Source organism: Amblyomma maculatum, chromosome 3 (genome assembly GCF_055883805.1).
Source record: "Amblyomma maculatum isolate TAMU_Amacu chromosome 3, ASM5588380v1, whole genome shotgun sequence".
Classification (NCBI taxonomy): domain Eukaryota; kingdom Metazoa; phylum Arthropoda; class Arachnida; order Ixodida; family Ixodidae; genus Amblyomma; species Amblyomma maculatum.
Genome location: NC_139346.1, coordinates 210119911 through 210140372, shown reverse-complemented (window position 1 = coordinate 210140372; position 20462 = coordinate 210119911). Strand labels below are relative to the sequence as shown.

The window sequence follows — 20462 nt, the reverse complement described above, 5'->3', positions numbered from 1 at the left end:
CTCCGGTTACCGAAGCGCCGGCTTGAACTGGGGGGAAGAAAGGGGGGCGGAACTGGTTACGAGGCCGAAGCGGCCGACGCCGACGACGACGCGAAACCCAGGAACGGGCGCCAAAGAGTTGCGCTCTAAAAAAAGGGTAGTCGCTGAAAGTATGGTCTTGGTCGTGCTGTGGCCGAACCCCGAGTGCCCTTTTTTCCCTTCGAAGCTGTGTACACTTCGACTAGTTCTCTTTCGGGGCGCTTTACCAGTCTTTTGTTTGTAGGTGCCTGCGTTCCATTTTCCGTCTTTCCTCTCTCCCTCTGCGTCCGTTCAATGCGACAACCTTATGACTCCCTTTCTCCGCGTTCCATGGAGGCAGGTCGTGAAGGCGAAAAGTGTTCGACGAAAAGTGTCGAACACCTGTGTGAAGCATCACTTTCAAAAGGTCTCGAGGATGGAGAAGAGAAGCGACTACGAATCGAGATGGAATAACAGAAACAATTGAAATAGAATCATAATTGGAAAATTTGAAGGTAGGCATGATTAAAGTAACGTATGAAGTTAAGCACACAGGCCAGCGAAACGAAAAATGTCATCGCCTTTCCTCCGCCTCGATCCAATTAATCGCTGTTAAAATGCATTATTTCTTTGGGAGGTTGACATCTTCTCCTAAAGGAAGACGGTGCAGGCTGCACGCTTTGCCTTAGGATATGCCTTCGTTTAAGATAGAGCGAGTTGGCTTTTACATATGTGTTGAAGACCCGAATCGTGCCTAAGATTCGTGATGAACACAAATAACCAAGAACAAAGCATAGTTGTTAGGGGTGTACAAATGCCTAAATTTTCGAATATGAATGGAATACGAATATGGGGGAAAATGCCTTCGAATATCAAATCAAATATCTGATAAATGAAAGAAAGCCAAGCATTGAAAAACATATTTCAGAACCCACATGGCATTTCCAAACACAATTAATTTAGAGCTGCACAAAGGTGCTAACCAAAAACTGAAAAATGAAGTATAAATTTTATACAGGATTCCAGACAACGATTTGCTATGCAGGAATAGCCTGCATGAAATTCAGTGGCACTGTAATATTTATTTATTTATTTATTTATTTATTTATTTATTTACAACATTACTGCTAGCCTCCACTGGAGGCTTTTGCAGGACAGGGTAGAGGTACATACGCACAAAGAATTCATATATGCACAGTCAGGTTACTGCGAGAACGGCAACAACAACAGCAATAAACCTTGGTTGCAAAACACATAGTGAAAAGGAAAAGGACTAGTGAACACAGTAACCTCTTGTTATTTTCACCTTCAATGGACCAGAAAATATGGTCCAATCATCTTAAAGCTCGAATTATTTAATGGGCCCGAAAAAAAAAAACTGCGGACAATCGTTCGCATTAGTCATTTTTTCTGAGGAACACTTGCACTATGGCATTCTGCAGATGATAAAACCGAAGTGAGTTCGTCGTCTTTTCGCCCAGCTTCGTTAATGTTTCGCTTTGCGCCCATTGCTAAGAAGGCCTTCTTCACAAAACGGAAGGTCCCTAGCTCTTCTCAAAACGACCCCGTTGCTTTGAGAATGCTTCACTGCAGTGACACAGATTGAAGAATTGCGGTGAAGCGCGCAATGCGGAATATCTGCGGCGAATTTGAAACTGCTCGGTGTATTGGGTCATCTTGGAATATTCGGATATTCCGAAAATCTTCGATTATGCTTCAAAAAAAATAATCAAAATTTCGAATACGAATCGAGTAGGCTTGTTATTTGATTCGTATTCGAAATTTAGATTATTTTTTTCAAGCATAATCGAAGGTTGCAGTGTGACAGTCGACAGAATTAACAATTTCTTTCCTTTCTCGAACATCAGCACAAGTGGGCAAGATGATAAAGTTATTGTGAACATTTTAGAGCGCAGCTCTTTGGCGTCCGTTCCTGGGTTTCGCGTCGTCGTCGTCGTCGGCCGCGTCGACCTCGTAACCAGCTCCGCCCCCCTTTCATCCACCCAGTTCGAGCCGGCACTTCGGCAACCGGAGCCTCGCAGGAAGAGGAGGGGGGGGGGGTACACTCAGCGGCGAACGATGGAAGCACGAGCGCGCGCAGCAACCGGAGAAAACACGAGGAAAGGAAGGGGGGAGGGGGGGAGCGCTAGCAGCGACTGACTGATACCGCTGCCGCCGTTAGCGAGTCAAGACAACGTGACTAAGTAGAACACCGTCGCCGCCATGCAGAAAGAGGAGGAGGGGGTCCCACCCTCTTCCTGCATGGCGGCGACGGTGCTCTCCGGTTGCCTAAATGCCGGCACACTATCAGCGGATCACGGTGCGTGCATCCCGTTCTCACTCGCTTCACTCGCTAGCGGCGTCAGCGGCATCATTCAGTCGCTGCTATCTGTTCGTCGCGCAACGTTCCTATGGGTCCATGCGCTGCTTCCCGCAACCTCCCGACAATTCAATTGCTCTTCATTTCTCCGACCACAACGCTTCTTTCATAACAGGCAAGACCTGTTAGTGGAGTGTTTCTTGAAGGAATACATGTGAAAAATTAAAAAAAGTTGTCTGTAATTGTACACACGTGCCTTGCTCGAAATCATTGCCTCAATCAATCGAATAGGTGAAACAGGTAATAAGCTGCGCTCAAATTTTGCGTTAGGAAGTAACGTAATCGTGGGTAATTTTTTTCGAGAGCACGCGCCTTATGTCACGAATAATAGTCTTCCCTCAAGAATAATGCTAAAAATACGATTGCACTTGCATCGAGTTGGTTTTTACTTGCCTTATGACACAGCACTTCTGTGCCAGTTCACGCATTTTTTTCGGGGTGATATGTACTGGTTTCAATGCAGTTCAACACTATTGTTGTATTTCAGAATCCGCCTCGGCAGATGACTGCACAAAAATGAAATTACTTAGAATCCATTAATATCAAACGCCAATTGACGGCATGTATATTAGCAATTCTAGGACAACTTCCGATGCGTTGCAAAAGCCACACTTGGACAAATCCGCGACGTTGAAGACAGCGGTAATTCTTAGGAGAGATTTGTGGAAATTCATTCCTGCATAACCCCAGATGAAGAAGAGCGGCCAGAACTACAGCTCGATGTAACAGCGACAAAATAACAATTACTTGCTCTAAAGCCAGATTAGCCGTTTTATCGTGTGTCCTTGACTAATCATGTTGTTCTCTGATAAAGTGTTTTTCGTTTCGATTTATTCTTGTGAGATCTTTGGAAAATTGCTTTGCCTATCGTATGTATGGTATAATTACCTCAGCGTCATAGCTTCTTGTGCTAATATGCACCTGGCCAACATTTATAAAGTCGGTGATTTAATATCTGGCAGTAAATTGCAGCCATACAATGAAAACAAAAGCTCGTGAAGCCACAGCGCGTACAGTGAAGTTAATTAATAAGTCAAATAAATACTTAGAAAACAATTGCCCACAGTGTAGCCATATCTAGAAGAATAGATATTTCTCACGAATAATTATTTTCAACGAATTGTTTTCCTTATATTATAAGATTGCACTATAACAATAGTATATCTGCAGATGCTCCTTCGCTGGTCTTGTGGTTGTCTGCTTTTTACACTGTCGAAGAAACACCCTATTGGTTTTGTGTGCTGACATAAATTAGATGCTGCGAGTGAAATATTTGCGAAAAGCAAGGTTTTGCTACGCATCGCAACGTAGGACCATTAAAAAAACAATGTCCGTAGCAGAATCATACAATATTCTAGAGGTACTTCACGATCGTTGCCCAAAAAATCTGGGCTTGAGTGTCTGTCACAAATCCTGCAAAGCAACACTGATTGCGTTAACAATAAAAAGCAACAAAAAACTACGAGGTTCCCAGATTTCACATGTGGTCGTGCCTCCTGTACCCTTCCCTCTAGAAGAAGCTACGAGCGGTTTCCTTACGCATTGTTCTCCTTCGCTTTCAGGCCGGTGGGCAATGGTGATAGGGTTCGCAGTCTATTTCATGCTCCCAAGTGTGGACGGCGACAAGCTGGGCCTCGTCTTCGGCAATAGCCTGTTCGCGTACCTGACCAGAAGCAGGAATGACAAGCTGCGGACTGCGTTCTACCCTAGCGTAGCTCTCAGCAATGCCATGAAGATCATCGGCATATTCGACGACTTCGAAAGTATGATATTGGCATTTTCAGTAGATTTTATTGGTACCTTTTATCCTTCGGAATAATTTCCTACAGATAAAAACTGGAGATGGCTGAAATTATTCCGGAGCAATTTACAACTGTATAGATTATGATTTACCTCAATTTACTAAAGCAATTATATTACACACAAAACGCATGCTGTTCTAAGGCTTGACGCCTTAAGCTGCCCGACAGTCTCAAAAACTATTACAGCGCAAACACGTACAACGTTCTTCCCTTTAGAAGCCAGGAGTGTTTCGGTACAGCAGTAACCCCTTGACATAAAGCTCGGAACCCAGCAATAACCTCACATTCATGAACGGCTTTTAACTGGTGAATTCCTGGCCATTTGTCGTCGCTCAACACATTCTATATAGTAATATAATGAAACATTTAGAAGCTAACAAATGTTTCTTCCAGAACCAGCACGGGTTTTACGCAGGTGTCTCACGTATCACCCAATTAATATATTTTTCATGACTTAACGGCTGCGGCTGACAACATATTACGGACTGATGCAATTTTTATACGTTTTAGAAAAGCATTTCTGTCTCGCATGAATTATTAAAGCACAAATTATCTGCCCTCAGGATTGACCAACATGTTATGAAATGGGTTATAGATTACCTTAACAGAAATCAATTTGTCGTACTTAGAGGTAAAAACTCTGAACTTGTGGAAGCAACTTTGGGTATGCCACAAATTTACTCCACTAATTTACGGCCACTATTACTCTTAATATTTGTCAATGACATCGCGCCTAATATTTCTTCTACTGTTAGGCTACACGCAGATGACTGCGTAAAATACAGGGAAGTCAGTACAGATGATCAGATACAACCACTTCAAGACCTTGAGTATATAACTTTATAGTGCAACACATGAGAACTAGATATATATGCAGACAAAAGCCATCACGTAACATTTAACAAAGGGAAAGGTATACTGAGCACGAAGTACACAGTTGGTAATAAGTACACCGAAAAGTCCCCAAAGTCAAATATTTAGCCGTACATCTTTCGGGAGATTTTTTATTTAATCAGCATATTAATAACATCGTGATAAAAACAGAAAGCATGCTTAGCCTCGTTCTCTAGAATCTTCGTGGCGCGCCTCAGGTAGTGAAAATGGTGGCTTACAAATCACTAGTAAGACCACACTTAGAATACGTGTCCAGCTTGTCGGACCCGCATCAAAATTGCCTCATTGATAAAATTGAAGGTGTCCAGAATCGTGCGGTGAGGTTTATATTAAAACAATATTCACGGGGAGCCAATACAAATGAAGGCTAGTCTTGGAATCAAACCTCTTAAGGCGGAAAGAAAACCAGTTGAAATTAATGCGTGAAATTTATAATAACTCCACTCGTAAAAAAAACATTTAATATATGAAGCCTCCTCACCCCCACTCAAGCAGAAGAGATCACGACTGTGAAATTAGAGAAATGAAATCTCGTACGAATTACATGAAATTCTAATTCTTCCCAAAAACAATGTCTGAACGGAACCCATTACCAGCCGAGGTGGTGACAGCTGACGGTATTGGCTTCGCTCAGATCATTAATAATTTGTAATTATCCTTGCACTGTGTTGTTCTTGTGGCTTGCATAGCATGTTTTTATATTACAAATGCTTCGCTATAGTCATCATATTTTCAGTTGATTCTTTGCGTTTTGTGTATCCTTATTTGTATCCACTCTCTTGCTGTAATGCTTCGGCGCTGGAGGATATGTTATGAATAATAATGATAATAACGATAATAATAATAATAATAATAATAATAATAATAATAATAATAATAATAATAATAATAATAATAATAATAATAATAATAATAATAATAATAATAATAATAATATTAATCAATCAATCAATCAATCAATCAATCAATCAATCTTTATTTAATGTGCGCAGGAACAACCATGTGGTCTTTGTGCTGCAGCACAAAAAAAAAATGAAAAAGCACAAACATGTTTACACACACAAAGAGAACACAAAAAAAAGAAATAAATAATACATGAAATGAAACAGACGAAAAGTATCACGGAAAGTAAGCAAACAATGAGTAGCATCACTTATATACACAGTGAGAGAATTTTTTAGCACACCAGGAAATAAAGAAAAAAAAAACGAACGGTAGATAGAAGACAAAAAAAAAAACAACAACAAATAACTGACATTGATTATAGTAATACAGAAATATACATAAAATAAACAACCCTTCCAGGCGTAACAAGTGCATGGTACTTAAAACACAGGCTAGAAATACAGAATAATACAATAAAGAAGTAAAATTGAACAAGGGGCAGTAAGATTCGAATATAAAGTTTAAAGTTGAAATATAAGTAAGAAACGGATAAAAAGTAGTTCACGATACAGACAGCATTGAACACGAGAAAAAGCAAGAAGTGAAGTAAATACAATTTAAGGCTAGAAAGTGGGAGTTTTAAGTGATAAAGTACTATTTAGAATACAACGCTACGAACATCCAATGTAAATGAACAGAGCGAGTTTTGGAAGATGTTAATAATAATAATAATAATAACGACAATAATAACAATAATAATAATAATAATAATAATAATAATAATAATAATAATAATAATAATAATAATAATAATAATAATAATAATAATAATAATAATAATAATAATAATAATAATAATAATAATAATAATAATAATCGAATGTGGCGTAAGTTCTTCACACAGTGGGCTATATTTGTGACGCTCTGACACTCGAAAGCAGTTTCGCCTAAAAATGTATCTGTGCTTACACGCTTTCGTGTATTCGTGCATGCCCCGAATCTGGCCAAAAGAAGCGGCTCGTTGGAACATCCTCCCGAAGCCCGCACTGAACCTGGACACCGTGGCCCTGAAAGACATGTGGGCGATCATGATCACCACGTGCATCGCTTTCATGATCATGATCGCGTACCTGTCAGAAGTCCTTCCCTGGACGGCGTCGTGGCCAAAGCCCCTCCTTTTTTTTCTAAAGGCAAGCGCAGTACTACTACCGAAGCTGAACCCTGTTACATGTCTCTGTTGGGTGATACAGTGGTACCCCGAAGAGTGTGGTAGTAGTACGTGCTTATTTATTATTACATATCAAAAAGGAAAGAAAAGATGTTTGCCAGCCCCGGTATCTGCTATATGACATCTAAAGCACCTGAATTGGGGCGGCGGAAATAAAAGGGATAGTAAGGAAGCAGTGGAATATGCCGAAGACTAAGGTAATGTTCAACAGCCTCGGGAAGGAACAGCAGTTTACGTTAGGTAGCGAAATACTGGAAGTATTAGGCGAATATGTCTACTTAGGACAGGTAGTAACCGCAGATCCGGACCATGAAAAGGAAATAACAAGAAGAATAAGATTGGGATGGAGCGCATTTGGAAAGCACTCGCAGATTATGACTAGCAGCTTACCGGTATCGCTCAAGAGGAAAGTATACAACAGTTGCGTCTTGCCTGTACTCACCTATGGGGCTGAAACGTGGAGGCTAACCAAGAGAGTTCTACTTAAGTTGAGGACAACCCAGAGGGCTATGGAACGAAAAATGGTAGTGGTAACATTAAGAGATAGAAAGCGTGCAGAGTGGGTCAGAGAAATAACTCAAGTTACCGACATTCTAGTGGAAATTAAGAAGAAATGGACATGGGCAGGACATGTAGTGCGAAGAGAGGATAACCGATGGTCGCTTAGGGTAACAAACTGGATTCCAAGGGAAGGAAAGCGTAGCAGGAGGCGGCAGAAAGTTAGGTGGGCGGATGAGATTAAGAAGTTCGCAGGGGTCAAGTGGATGCAGCTAGCACAGAACCGGGTTAAGTGGAGAAATATGGGAGAGGTCTTCGCCCTGCAGTGGGTATAATCAGGCTGATGATGATGATGATGATGATGAGGAAGCAGTGGAGGAAATCATAGAAGTGAGCGATAGGGAGAGAGGACAGGGTAGGTAAAAAAAATAGATATATACACTATGGTGCAATATACAGTAGGTTGTTTGAGGCCCGTCCGCAAATGTCTTAGGTCACTGAACACTGGGCACATCGAACGGGCCTCCACAATAGCTGTCTCAAAGAAGAGTGCGCTGTGCAGGGCCGATGCGCATGGCAAGCAAATACTGTTCCATCGAAATACCGCATCTTGGCGGGCTGCTGTAGCTAGCCATCCAACTTGGAAAAAAATAAGAGACAAAACATTTTATGCCTAAAATATAAAAAGAAACTCTACTGTGATATACTTATTGGATGAATACCGAATTGGATGGATATCGGAAGCGATAAGACACAAATACCAACAAAGTTCTTGATTGTCTCTCGGAGTCTGTGATGTAACCGCTAATTAGCGACTAGTTCGGCACCTAACAGAAATGATCATGCAAAAAAGCAAGTGCCACCATTTTCTTACATGAGACGAATGTGTAGAAGCCCGAAAATGTGGGCGTTACGGCTTGCACAACATTCGTTCTATTTCTTTCTGGGACAATGGTACCCGAAATAACATATGCTAAGATGGGAGCCTATTAAGCATATATCGCCAAGTGTATATTGCAGGCGGGTGATGTTGCTCCGCTGTTGGCTGTTTCACAACAATCACACGAAAGCAGGATATTTGTTCTGGTGTATCCCTTTTTTTGCGGCTACTTAAGAATTACTGAAAATAATCAACTTTGATTTCTTTTCTTTCTTTTTTTTTTTTTTGCGCACTTCATTATAGCCCCGATATTGGTTCCCACTTGAACCTCGTGTTACTGAATCTGAAGCAGCGATAAAAAGTCCCGAAAGCGGAGACCGCTTCCAATCACCGCCTGAATTGAGAGCTGCCCTCGAGTGCAAGAATCTGGTTAAGGTAAGCTTCCTTCATCGCGGATGTCCACGATATTCGATTCAAAGAGCTTGTTATTTCATTCACAGAAATGAGCGATTCGGCAGGGGGGTAACTACCAGGGCCTGTATGACGATTGTGACGATTGATATCAAACTGTCATACTCATTACAAGAAAGCGTAGTATGCAGTATTGGCTCTATTTGCATTTGCGACTGGTATTCTACTGTGTCCCGTTGTTCCGCGCTTTTAACTTACTTGAAGAAATGCACCAACTAGCCTGCAATAACGTGTTGCATTCTACTGTAGCACACAATTCATAGATAAAGAGCGCCAAGAAAAGAAAGACGTAAGGAAGGAATGACCATAACTTCGCGGGCGCCGACTACCAAGCCATTTATTATAGCTTCGCACGAACGCTTTACCACACACGGTGGCTTTATTAATAGAGTTCGGCTCCTTTTTTCTCTTACAGGTGTTCAATGGCGTTGTCGCGTTGAACAAGGTGAACGTGTCAATCTACGGGTCCCAAGTGACTGTACTACTCGGGCATAACGGCGCTGGAAAAACGACACTGATGAGTATACTCACAGGTAATATACTCCTCGAGAGCACACTTGAAGCCGGTAGTTGCATTTACTACGGTTTGTAAGACATGCAGAGATCTAGTGTGGACCTGGAATGACTAAGGCCAGGGAAATGTTGACGAACTGCTCACGATAACGTCATCCTCCTCATATTCATAAGGCGAGTCACAAAAAATTACGCGGTATCTTAAGATATCTCTTAAGAAGTGAACGGCGAAATCCTAGTACTAGGAGTAGTAGTCATTACTACTCATTAATAAGCCTTTTTAGTTATTTCTAATCAAATGCAGTCGTTACAAGTCGTCGTTAGACGTATTGGTCATAACTAGTCATTACTACTCATTTTACTCATTCTTACTCGTTACTAAGCATGTCTAGTCATTTCCAATCACTGTAGTAAGTAGTGTTTTTTACTCTAGTAAACAAAGAACAGAAGTAAAAGATGTTTGCTAGCCCCGGTATGTATATAATCAGTTAACGGGGCTGCTGGCAAACATCTTTTTACTTTCGTTTTTTGTTCATTTGAATAAAAACCACTTACTACCTACTACAATGGATTAGAAATGACTAGTAGTCGTTGCGGGTAATCGTTAGGCATATCGGTCATTACAAGTCATTAGTAGTCATTTTAGTCATTACTACTCATTACTAAGCATTTTAGTCATTTCTGATAAGTAGTAGTCTTCATTACACAGATTGGTAATTACAAGTTATTAGTAGTCATTTTGGTCTTTAGTGCTCATTACTCAGCAGATTTAGTAAATAATCAGTTGCAGCAGCTACAAGTCATTGAAAGACATATTGGTCATTACAAGTCTTTAGTAGGTTGTTTTAGTCATTACTACTCGTTACTGAGCATTTGTGATTTATTATCAATTGTAGTCGTTAGAAATCGGTTAGGCATATTGGTAATTACGAGTCATTAGCAGTCATTACAAGTCATTCAGTCATAACTACTCATTAATAAGCATTTTTTTGTAATTTATAATTAATTATAATTAAACCAAACCAAACCAATTGTAGTCGTGTTAGACCCATGGGTCATTACAAGTCATTAGTAGTCGCATTAGTCATTACAGCCTCTACCAATCTATTATAGCCTCTATTAATTACTAGCTCACCATCAACAGTTTTCCATAATTCTTTAATCTGTCTTCATACGGCGGACAGTTCTTGATGACGCGTGCGGCGGCCAGTTTCTGCCGACGCACCATGAGCCTAGAAAAGCTTTCGCCTTAAAACATCGTCCACTGATCTCCCAATATACGCGTGATCCCGTGGTCGGTGCTCTGTTCGCGCCACACGGACTGCCCACATTCGTAGGATCCTTTTGATTTCATCTAGGATATGTATAATTCATTTTTCTCTGTTCCTTTCTCTGCACGGTCATTAGTTTGAGCGTGTCTGAAAATTCTTTAGAAAATTGTTCCTCTCGCTGCATACGCTACGAAGGACTAGCACAGTGTCTCTTTGCACGGAGCTTGGTAAACTTAAATTTAAGAGATTTGATTGTTGGGCTAGTTGGTGTTCTGACATCACGAGTATATTATTTAGCGCAAAGCGACAGGACGACAGAAAGACAGGACGACCACGGGCGCCCATGTTCGTCCTGTCGCATTAAGCTAAATAATATACCCGCGATGGTAAACTTAGTTTAGTATCCTGGCTTAGCTTAGATAAAAGACAGCAGCACATGGATAGAAAACGATTCTTATACCTTGGCATGCTTCCTCGGCAGCCCTGCTATAAACTGAGCTATTCTTTATGGTATTTAGCGAAGCAGTATTACGAGAACCATACCTGAATGCGGACATCGTGCCGACAGCGGGTCATGACAGTAAATATCTGATTCTTCTTCAAAGGTCTGCTGAAAGCCGACAGTGGAACAGTGTTTCTTCATGAACGGGAAATAACCACCTATTCGGTGCGAGGAATCATGGGCTTTTGTCCCCAGACGGATGTGTTTTTCTCTGACCTTACGGTTCGGGATCATCTGCAGTACTTCGGAATGGTAAGCCTTCAGTTCTGAATTCGATTTACCCATCGTAGCCTGCCTCATTTCTAGGCACTGAAGCACCACGTGTTTCGTTCTGTTTTTCACTGTTTCTCTGTTCTGAACGCTTAAAGCACTGCCATGCTTTAATAAGGAACTAAGGACAGCTCCACCTTGCTACCTTTCTTCGTAAAAAATGGTTGTGTGACTTCTTTGGGAAGCGTTGAAGCTTCATTAAAACTTATTGTCCAGTTTTTTCAGCAGCAAGAGAGGCATTATTTTACAAAATAAAAATAGATTAGAATTTTTGTGCCACACGATCCAAACTCGTGACGTCTGCACCGAAAAGAACTTCGTGATCACTATTTGGAAGCGAATGTCGGTGTAGGTTGACCCCTAGCTTGAGACCCGGGCCAAAATAACCACTTGTAATAGGGCGTTTATTGACGCTCAGATGGAGAGCTGTGAGGACAGGACCTTGCAACGGCGAGCCCAGCGTACTTCTTCTTCGTCGCACAACGCACAGGTGCATGTCGATGGCGATGACTATCACAGTACATTTTCCCCCCGGGTAAAAAAAGGAGCCATCCTGGCTACTTATGGCGCGGAAAGCACAGCGGGGTCATAGAATGGCTTCAATCGGTTCACGTGAACTGTTTCACGACCACGGCGACGCAAGTCCGCAGAGGGCGTGACGGGCTCAACTACGTAGTTGACTGCAGATGTTTGCTGGAGGACCCTATATGGCCCGTGGTAGCGAGCAAGAAACTTCTTTGAAAGGCCAGGGGTTGTGGAGGGCACTGTTACGACCGTGCATCCGCATTTGCGCGCTCTATTGTTCGCCTGTGGGCATGGAAAAGTTTTGTGAATATGTGGTGATGGTCCAATGGCTCTAAGTGAGCCTGTTTCCAGGAATCCTGTTTTGTAAGCATGTTTTGCTTTGTGGACAACTTGCAAATGCCAAATTGACCCTGTCAAGAGAACGTCTGGAAAAACACAAAGAAACGTCCCCCTGCGGGAAATGCAGGAAGTGCTTTCTTTCTTTTGTTCACCCTTCCAGTCGAGAAGCCCTATCCTCCAGTGAGGAATGTCTACTTTCCAAAGGAGACGACAGAGTGACATGTCCGCTGACGTGCAGGACAAGAAAGGAGCATGACTCATACGGCCATTAAGTGATTTCCCGGGAATGCAGGAAAGATTTGCAATTGTCGAAAAGGGACAATGTTGGGAGCCCTATGCGGCGCCACGTGCACTCGGGTTTCTGAGAAGTAAAACCCCTTGTCAGAACCAGCCTGTGGTTTCTTTGCTGAAGAATAGAAATGTACCTCCTCTCCTCGCCGTTCCCAAGCTTTTCCCGCCAACAAGTGATCACGCCCAACGAATGAATGCCGGACCAGTCAGTGCTTCAGACCATCAGTGCAGTGATGTGTTCGATTGGATGCCGATACCTGAGGGGCGTGCCCTGGATTTGGTTGGTCAGCATCTTCAGAGAGGGGCTGGACATAGGGGGTTTTAAGGACGCTGCAGAGCACGAAATGTCGCTCTGGGCCCTGGGTAAACGGCTCATCCAGTCGCTTCTCGCTATGAACTCTTAACGCTTGTCATTTTGCTGATGTACCCTTCTTCTTCATGTAAATATTCTTGTAAATACGTTTTCTCAAAGTGCCAGTAAACCTGCTTGTACATATTTTACCAACTTCGAAGATTCAGTCCTTCTTCAACCCGGAGTCTCTGCACGCTACCAAGTGAAGGCCGGGTCGCCATAGCCCCAGCGTCACGACAACTGGTGGCAGCGGTGGGATCTGAACCTACAAGCCACAACAACTGGTGGCAGCGGTGGGATCTGAACCTACAAGCCACAACAACTGGTGTGGTGGCAGCGGTGGGATAAAGTCACGACAACTGGTGGCAGCGGTGGGATCTGAACCTACAAGCCACAACAACTGGTGATCAGCGGTGGGATCTGAACCTACAAGCCACAACAGCACCCAGAGCCACACCAGTGTGTCCGGGAGATATGGCGAAGCTTCGCCGGTATCACGGAGGTATTTTTGTTGCCACTGATTTTCTGTTGTGAGAGAGCGGGCGAGCTGACGGCATTCTTCTGCGTACGTGACGGCATCGGATAGCGGGGAAGATTCGGAAACGTCAGGGCGGTAGGGAAAAAGTGTGTCCATAGTACAGGGTGGCTCGCGCCCGTAAAGGAGAAAGAATGGAGAGAATCCAGTAGTGGCCTGTGTCGCGGTGTTATATGCGTAAGTAACAAACGGTAGAACTTGGTCCCAATTGGAATGGTCGGTGTTCACGTACATAGCCAGCATGTCACCGAGAGTGCGGTTAAAACGTTCTGTCAGTCCATTCGTCTGAGGGTGGTACGAGGTAGCGGTGCGGTGTATGATGCGGCATTCTTTCAGGAGAGCCTCAAGAGCGTCTGATAAGAAAACGCGTCCGCGGTCACTGAGCAGTTCGCGAGGGGCACCATGGCGAAGAACCAGGTTTTTCAGAATAAAGGCAGCCACGTCGCGTGCGGAAGCAGAGGGCAATGATGATGTCTCAGTGTAGCGGGTTAGATGATCCACTGCCACGATAATCCAGCGGTTGCCAGCTGAAGTTGTAGGAAGGGGACCGTATAGATCTATGCCGACACGATCAAACGGACGGGCAGGACAGGGCAACGGCTGCAACGAAGCAGAGGACTTGAGAGGAGTTTTTCGGCGTTGGCAAGACTGGCAGGAGCGGACAAAATGGCGGACAAAGCGGTACATTCCACGCCAGAAGAAGCGTAGACGCAAGCGCGTGTAGGTTTTCAACACTCCGCCGTGGGCGCACTGGGGATCAGTATGGAAAGCAGCACAAATTTCGGCGCGGAGATGACGGGGGATGACTAAAAGCCACTTCCTTCCGTCGTGAAGATAATTGCGGCGATAGAGCAGCCCGTCACGAATTGAAAAATGGTGAGCTTGGCGGGCAAGCGCCCGAGACAGACGACCTGAAGAGTGACTTGAAAGAAAGTCCAGAAGTGTAGATATCCACGGGTCGCGCCGCTGTTCCGTGGCCATGTCAATAGTGGCAAGCGAAGACAAATCGTAGGCGCAGATCTCATCAGGCAACGAAGAGGGAGGCAGCGGTGAGCGCGAAAGAGCGTCCGCGTCAGTAAGCTTGAGGCCTGAGCGATATATGACACGAATGTCATACTCTTGGAGGCGAAGAGCCCAGCGAGCAAGGCGGCCGGACGGGTCCTTGAGGGACGCCAGCCAGCACAGAGCGTGATGATCAGTGACCACATAAAATGGTCGGCCATAGACATACGGACGGAATTTGCCGATGGCCCAAATAATGGCCAAGCATTCTCTTTCCGTAACAGAATAATTGGACTCTGCCTTGGTCAAGGTGCGGCTTGCGTACGCCACCACATAGTCTCGGATACCAGGTTTGTGTTGGGTGAGAACGGCGCCTATCCCAATACCGCTAGCGTCAGTGTGAATCTCAGTTGGCGCATTCGGGTCGAAGTGGCGGAGGATGGGAGGCGAAACCAAAAGACGGCGTAAAGTGTTGAAGGCGTCATCACAAGCAGGTGTCCATGCGGAGAGGTCGGAGCTACCGGAGAGGAGCTGGATGAGAGGAGCAATAATAGAGGCGAAATTTAAGATGAAGCGGCGAAAGTAGGAGCATAGGCCAATGAAACTTCGTAGCTGCTTCAGTGATTTTGGGCGTGGGAATTCGGCAACTGCACGAAGTTTGGTGGGATCGGGAAGAATGCCATCCTTAGAAACGACATGACCTAGAATTGTTAGTCGGCGAGCAGCAAAGCGGCACTTCTTCAGATTCAGTTGGAGGCCGGCGGTAGCGAGACAAGTGAGAACGTCCTTCAGTCGGAGCAGGTGGGATTGAAAATCGGTAGAAAAGACTACGATATCATCGAGATAGCAAAGACAGGTTCGCCACTTGAATCCACGAAGCACAGTGTCCATGAGGCGTTCAAATGTGGCCGGGGCGTTGCAAAGCCCAAAGGGCATGACGTTGAATTCATATAATCCATCTGGTGTGATGAAGGCAGTTTTAGAGCGGTCAGCGTCAGCCATTGGCACCTGCCAGTAGCCAGATCGTAAATCCAACGAGGAGAAAAACTCGGCGCCCTGCAAGCAGTCTAGTGCGTCATCGATGCGTGGCAGAGGATAGACGTCCTTGCGCGTGATCTTGTTGAGCCGGCGGTAGTCGACACAAAACCGTAAGGAGCCATCTTTCTTAGGTACCAACACAACTGGAGACGCCCAGGGACTGTGGGATGGCCGAATGACACCCCGACGGAGCATGTCGTCCACATGATCAGCAATTACTTGGCGCTCCGAAGCCGACACGCGATAGGGGCGCTGGCGCAAAGGTGCAGTTTTACCGGTGTCGATGGTGTGCTCTACGACAGACGTGCGGCCCAAGTCAGTTTGAGGAAAGTCGAATGAAGAAGCGAAGTTCTGCAAGAGGGCGACAAGTTGATCACGTTGCGCAAGTGGAAGATCAGCATCAATAGCATGTTGAAAAACGTCGGAGGGCGTCGAAGCGGTCGCAACATCGCAAGAGCACAGACTAACGTCGAAGGAGGGGGTTGAGTCAGCAAGAGTGGTGATATGACTGGGATCAATTGGGTAAAAAATTTTGCGCAAAAAACACAAAGGACAAAGAAGAACACAAAAGACGTTTGACAAGCGCTGCCAAACGTCTTTTGTGTTCTTCTTTGTCCTTTGTGTTTTTTGCGCAAAATTTTTTACCCAATGGATCACCAACTAGCCCGGCAACATGCTCTTCTCGACTGGGATCAAGCTCTTCAAGACGTCCAATGCATTCGCCACGGAGCAGGACTGCTGGGCAAGAAAATGGGTTCGAGGCGTAAAGTGCACTCTTGCCGTCTTGAATTTCGAGAACAGCGAACGGAAAAAGGAGGCAGGGATGACGGGAGGTGGCTTCGGAAGGTGTAAAAATCGCAGTCAAAGGAGTTACCCACTCACAAGACAGCGGTACGAGGGCAGCAGAGAACGGAGGAATGTCGGTGTCATGGGCGACGAGAAGTTTTGCAGTGCGGGGAGGGGTATCACAGAAGGGGGCATCACAGAGGGGGGCGAAGGCAATTTGTGCACGAGCACAGTCAATAACGGCTTGATGAGTCGATAGAAAATCGTATCCGAGGATGATATCATGCGAGCAGTTCGGCAGAACAATAAACTCGATGGGGTACAAGACGTCTTGAATGAGCACACGGGCTGTGCAAGATGCGGAGGGGTGAATGTGCTGTGATGAGGCGGTGCGGAGCGAAAAGTCGGAAATCGGAGTGGTCACTTTGCGAATTCGACGGCAGAGCGCTTCACTGATGACGGAGACGGCTGCACCGGTATCGACGAGAGCGAGAACTGTGGCGCCTTCTACAGAAACTTTGATAACATTAGCGGGACGGCATGGAGGACTTGAGGAATTCGAAACAAGCGCAGTTCTTGCCCCCGGAACTGCGACTGTTAGTTTCCCTCAACGGTGCTGGTAGAACGTCGCAGCATTGGAGAAAGCGATCGGCGCCGAGGAGAATGTGATCGACGAGTGGTATAGGTTTGGCGATCTTGTGGGACAAATTGAGAACCGGGCGGAATCATTTGCGAGCGTGAGTCGGTATCGTACGGGTAAAATCGAATGTCAGGCTGTGAAGGTTGGAGGCGCTGGCGACAAAGGCGCGCAACATGGCCCGGCCGACCGCAGGCATAGCAAATCGGAAGGTTGTCCGTAGTACGCCAAGGTTTCATAGGATGTGGGCGGAACCTTGAGGGTGGGGCTTGAAACGAAGGCTCAGCATGCGGCGGTGAACGGTAGGCAGGGACCTGCACATAGGAGCCAGACGTGGGCGAAGGTGGTGGCCTAGCCGTTACTTGGGCATACGTGAGAGGTGCCGTCACAGGCGGCACCACGGGGTTGGACGGCAAGGCATCAGCGACGTGTTCTTGCACGACACGGCGTATAGCAGGGGCCAAAGATGGAGCCAGTTCAGGAACGAGGCGGCCCGAGTCTTGAAAATGGGGAAGGAGTGAGATTTGACGTGCGACCTCTTCACGAATAAAATCTTTGATCTTTTGATTCAGCGGGCTCCCTTCAGAAGTTGGCGAACCACCCAGGGCTAATGCGGATACGCCTTCGTCGCACACACTGGAGCGGCGCCTAGAAGCGCGCCGCTTGCGGAGCTCGTCGTAGCTCTGGCAAAGCTTCACGAGTTCACTAACGCTGGTGGGATCTTTCGCTACCAGCATCTGGAAGGCGTCCTCAGAAATGCCCTCGAGGATGTAGCGGATTTTGTTTGCTTCCGGCATGGCCGGGTCGACTCGTTTGCAGAGATCAACGACGTCTTCTATGTAGCTGGTAAAGGTCTCATCAGCGCGCTGAACACGATCGTGAAAACGTTGTTCGGCACGAAGCTTACGCACTGCCGGGCGGCCGAACACTTCCGCGAAATTCTTTTTAAATGTCGACCAAGATGACAGGTCAGCCTCATGGTTGCGAAACCAGAGGTTCGCCACGTCCGTCAGATAGAATATGACGTTACTGAGCTTGTATGAGTCATCCCACTTGTTGTAGGTGCTTACTCTTTCATAGGATGACAGCCAGTCGTCGACATCTTGATCGGCCGTGCCGCTGAACAGGCAAGGGTCACGCTGGCGCACGACGCCAGCACACATGATCGTGGGTGGAACGGCCGGCTGCGTCGAAGTGTCTTGCATGGCGGTCGTAGAGGGTAGTGTACGGCTTCGCAGTTCCAGTTTGGGTGGGATCGTTTCCGGCACCTCCGCCAATTGTAATAGGGCGTTTATTGACGCTCAGATGGAGAGCTGTGAGGACAGGACCTTGCAACGGCGAGCCCAGCGTACTTCTTCTTCGTCGCACAACGCACAGGTGCATGTCGATGGCGATGACTATCACAGTACACACTTTACACACCCCAGTTCACATCGCAAGCGAATTTAATTTTGGACTTTCCTAGCTTACAAGATTTCCACTTGACTTAAAATAGTGTCATTGTCATCGAAATGCCATAATCAATTGATGCATGCCAACCTCAATATGAACTTAATGCCCATTTAAAGACTGCAAATTCATCAGCCTGTAAGACTTTATGTGATAGTTTATTTCATACCTTGAATATACAAGAGAGTCAAAGCTACAAGAGTTCTGCATTACAAATGCAAGAATGGTTAGGATCGACGCAAAGTATGCGTATCAGTATGGCCAGGCGGTGCTGTTGATGGCAAAGTTGGGCATGCAGTTCTGCAGATAAAAAACAAAAAATACAGGACTTTTTTTACTGCTTTACAGTGGACAATGCGAAAGCCACTTTACAGCACTCTTTTCACTAACTGCACCGTTATTGCCATCCCTGCTGTCATCATCATCACCATTGCTGCTATAATCATTATCTATTAAATGCAACATAATTGTCATCACTACTACTATCGTCACGCTAGACAGAGAGAATTACGATCGGTTTCTCACGAGCCCGGCACGGCCTCTGGAAAAAAATCAGCACATGCGTCAACCATATTGAAGAGAGCCTTTGCACAGACAAACAGCTTAAAGTTCATTCATTATTACAGCGCAAAGACGGACGGAACAAGAGGAGGACACAACAGCGCTGTTGTGTCCTCCTCTTGTTCCGTCCGTCTTTGCGCTGTAATAATGAATTTATTAACCAACTCGCCCAAAATGTTGTATTATGGAGCTTAAAGTTATGGGCGATTTCAATAGTGTCCTCAACACGCGTGTTAAGACAAGCAGCCGGGGTTTTTCAGACAGAAGTACTGAAGTGTTGTTCGAATAGTTAAAAACAGTAACCACGGGGGATGTGGTGAAGTGTGTCGAAGAAGCGCGTGCTGTGAATTATACGAGATTCGAGAGCTGTAGCCATTGTCGGTAGGTTCTCAATTATACATCCGTCGAGGCCTCACCTAAATTAAATTATCGTGAAGTAGTGACGGCGCCATTCTCAGTTCATTGTTTAGTTAAATGCTCGATAGGGGTGCATTGTTAAGCCAGGGAATTGTTGTTTGTGGGAAATGTGGAAATTAAATAACAAGCTACTGCAGTACGAATTTTATAACCATGAACTTAAAGAAGAAATTAGAAAGTATACGGAAGGAAGAACATGCATATCTGATCACGGTAGGAGCTAAGTAAAGAAACTTAATATATTAATTCAAGCAATCAATAGGGCTACCTTGCATAAAATGTGAAGAAAATCCGAGATACGGAGCTAAAGAAACTGCTTCTTAAGATGCTTCAACAGAAATCTCCAGCGCCTCGGAAATGGCTAGAAAACAAGCAAAAACTATAATTGATGAAAGAAAAACGGGGATTTTTATTGAGGGCAAGGGCAGAAGACAAAGCAGTAGTGGAAATGCCATCCAAGCGAGCACTAGGGTTTGAAAAAGCAAACGCTGAAGAGAACCATATCGATATCCCTTAGTGGGGCAGGATTTTGTCGGCCGACATCGATCCCATCAAAGCAGCTTTCAAATAACAAGCCAGGCAATAGAGAAAAATTGCCGATAATTACGTTACCTCTTAATGCGAAATTTGAGCGCAGCTCATCCTACTGTTTCAGCTTTTCGACAGACTGAGGCAAAAAATTCGAGCAAGACCTGTATGTACAATTACAGACAACTCTTAGGCAGGCGGTTCGCAGTGGCGAACGGCGGGTATGCGTTTCGGCTCGGGCGGTGCACATATCGGGCGGTGCACAGATTCGGCGCTCTGATTGCCGCCGCACAGGGGTGGCTTTGGAGGAGGAGCGAAGAGAGCAATAAGTTATCGGGAGGTTACGAGAGGCAGCGCTTGGGCCCATGGGAACGTTGCGCGGCGAAGTGATAGCAGCGAATGACTGATGCC

The 20462-nt window shown here is 45.2% G+C and overlaps 1 protein-coding gene across 1 annotated transcript in view; it reads left to right on the top strand.

Moving 5' to 3' along the window:
* LOC146197597 (phospholipid-transporting ATPase ABCA3-like) overlaps positions 1-20462 on the top strand; it is a 53493-nt gene that overhangs the window by 5514 nt on the left and 27517 nt on the right. The window contains exons 4-8 of the mRNA XM_084597201.1: positions 3940-4140; positions 6970-7148; positions 8868-8999; positions 9451-9568; positions 11425-11573. Coding sequence (XP_084453327.1) covers positions 3940-4140; positions 6970-7148; positions 8868-8999; positions 9451-9568; positions 11425-11573 — 779 coding nt within the window. The remainder of the gene's footprint in view (positions 1-3939; positions 4141-6969; positions 7149-8867; positions 9000-9450; positions 9569-11424; positions 11574-20462) is intronic.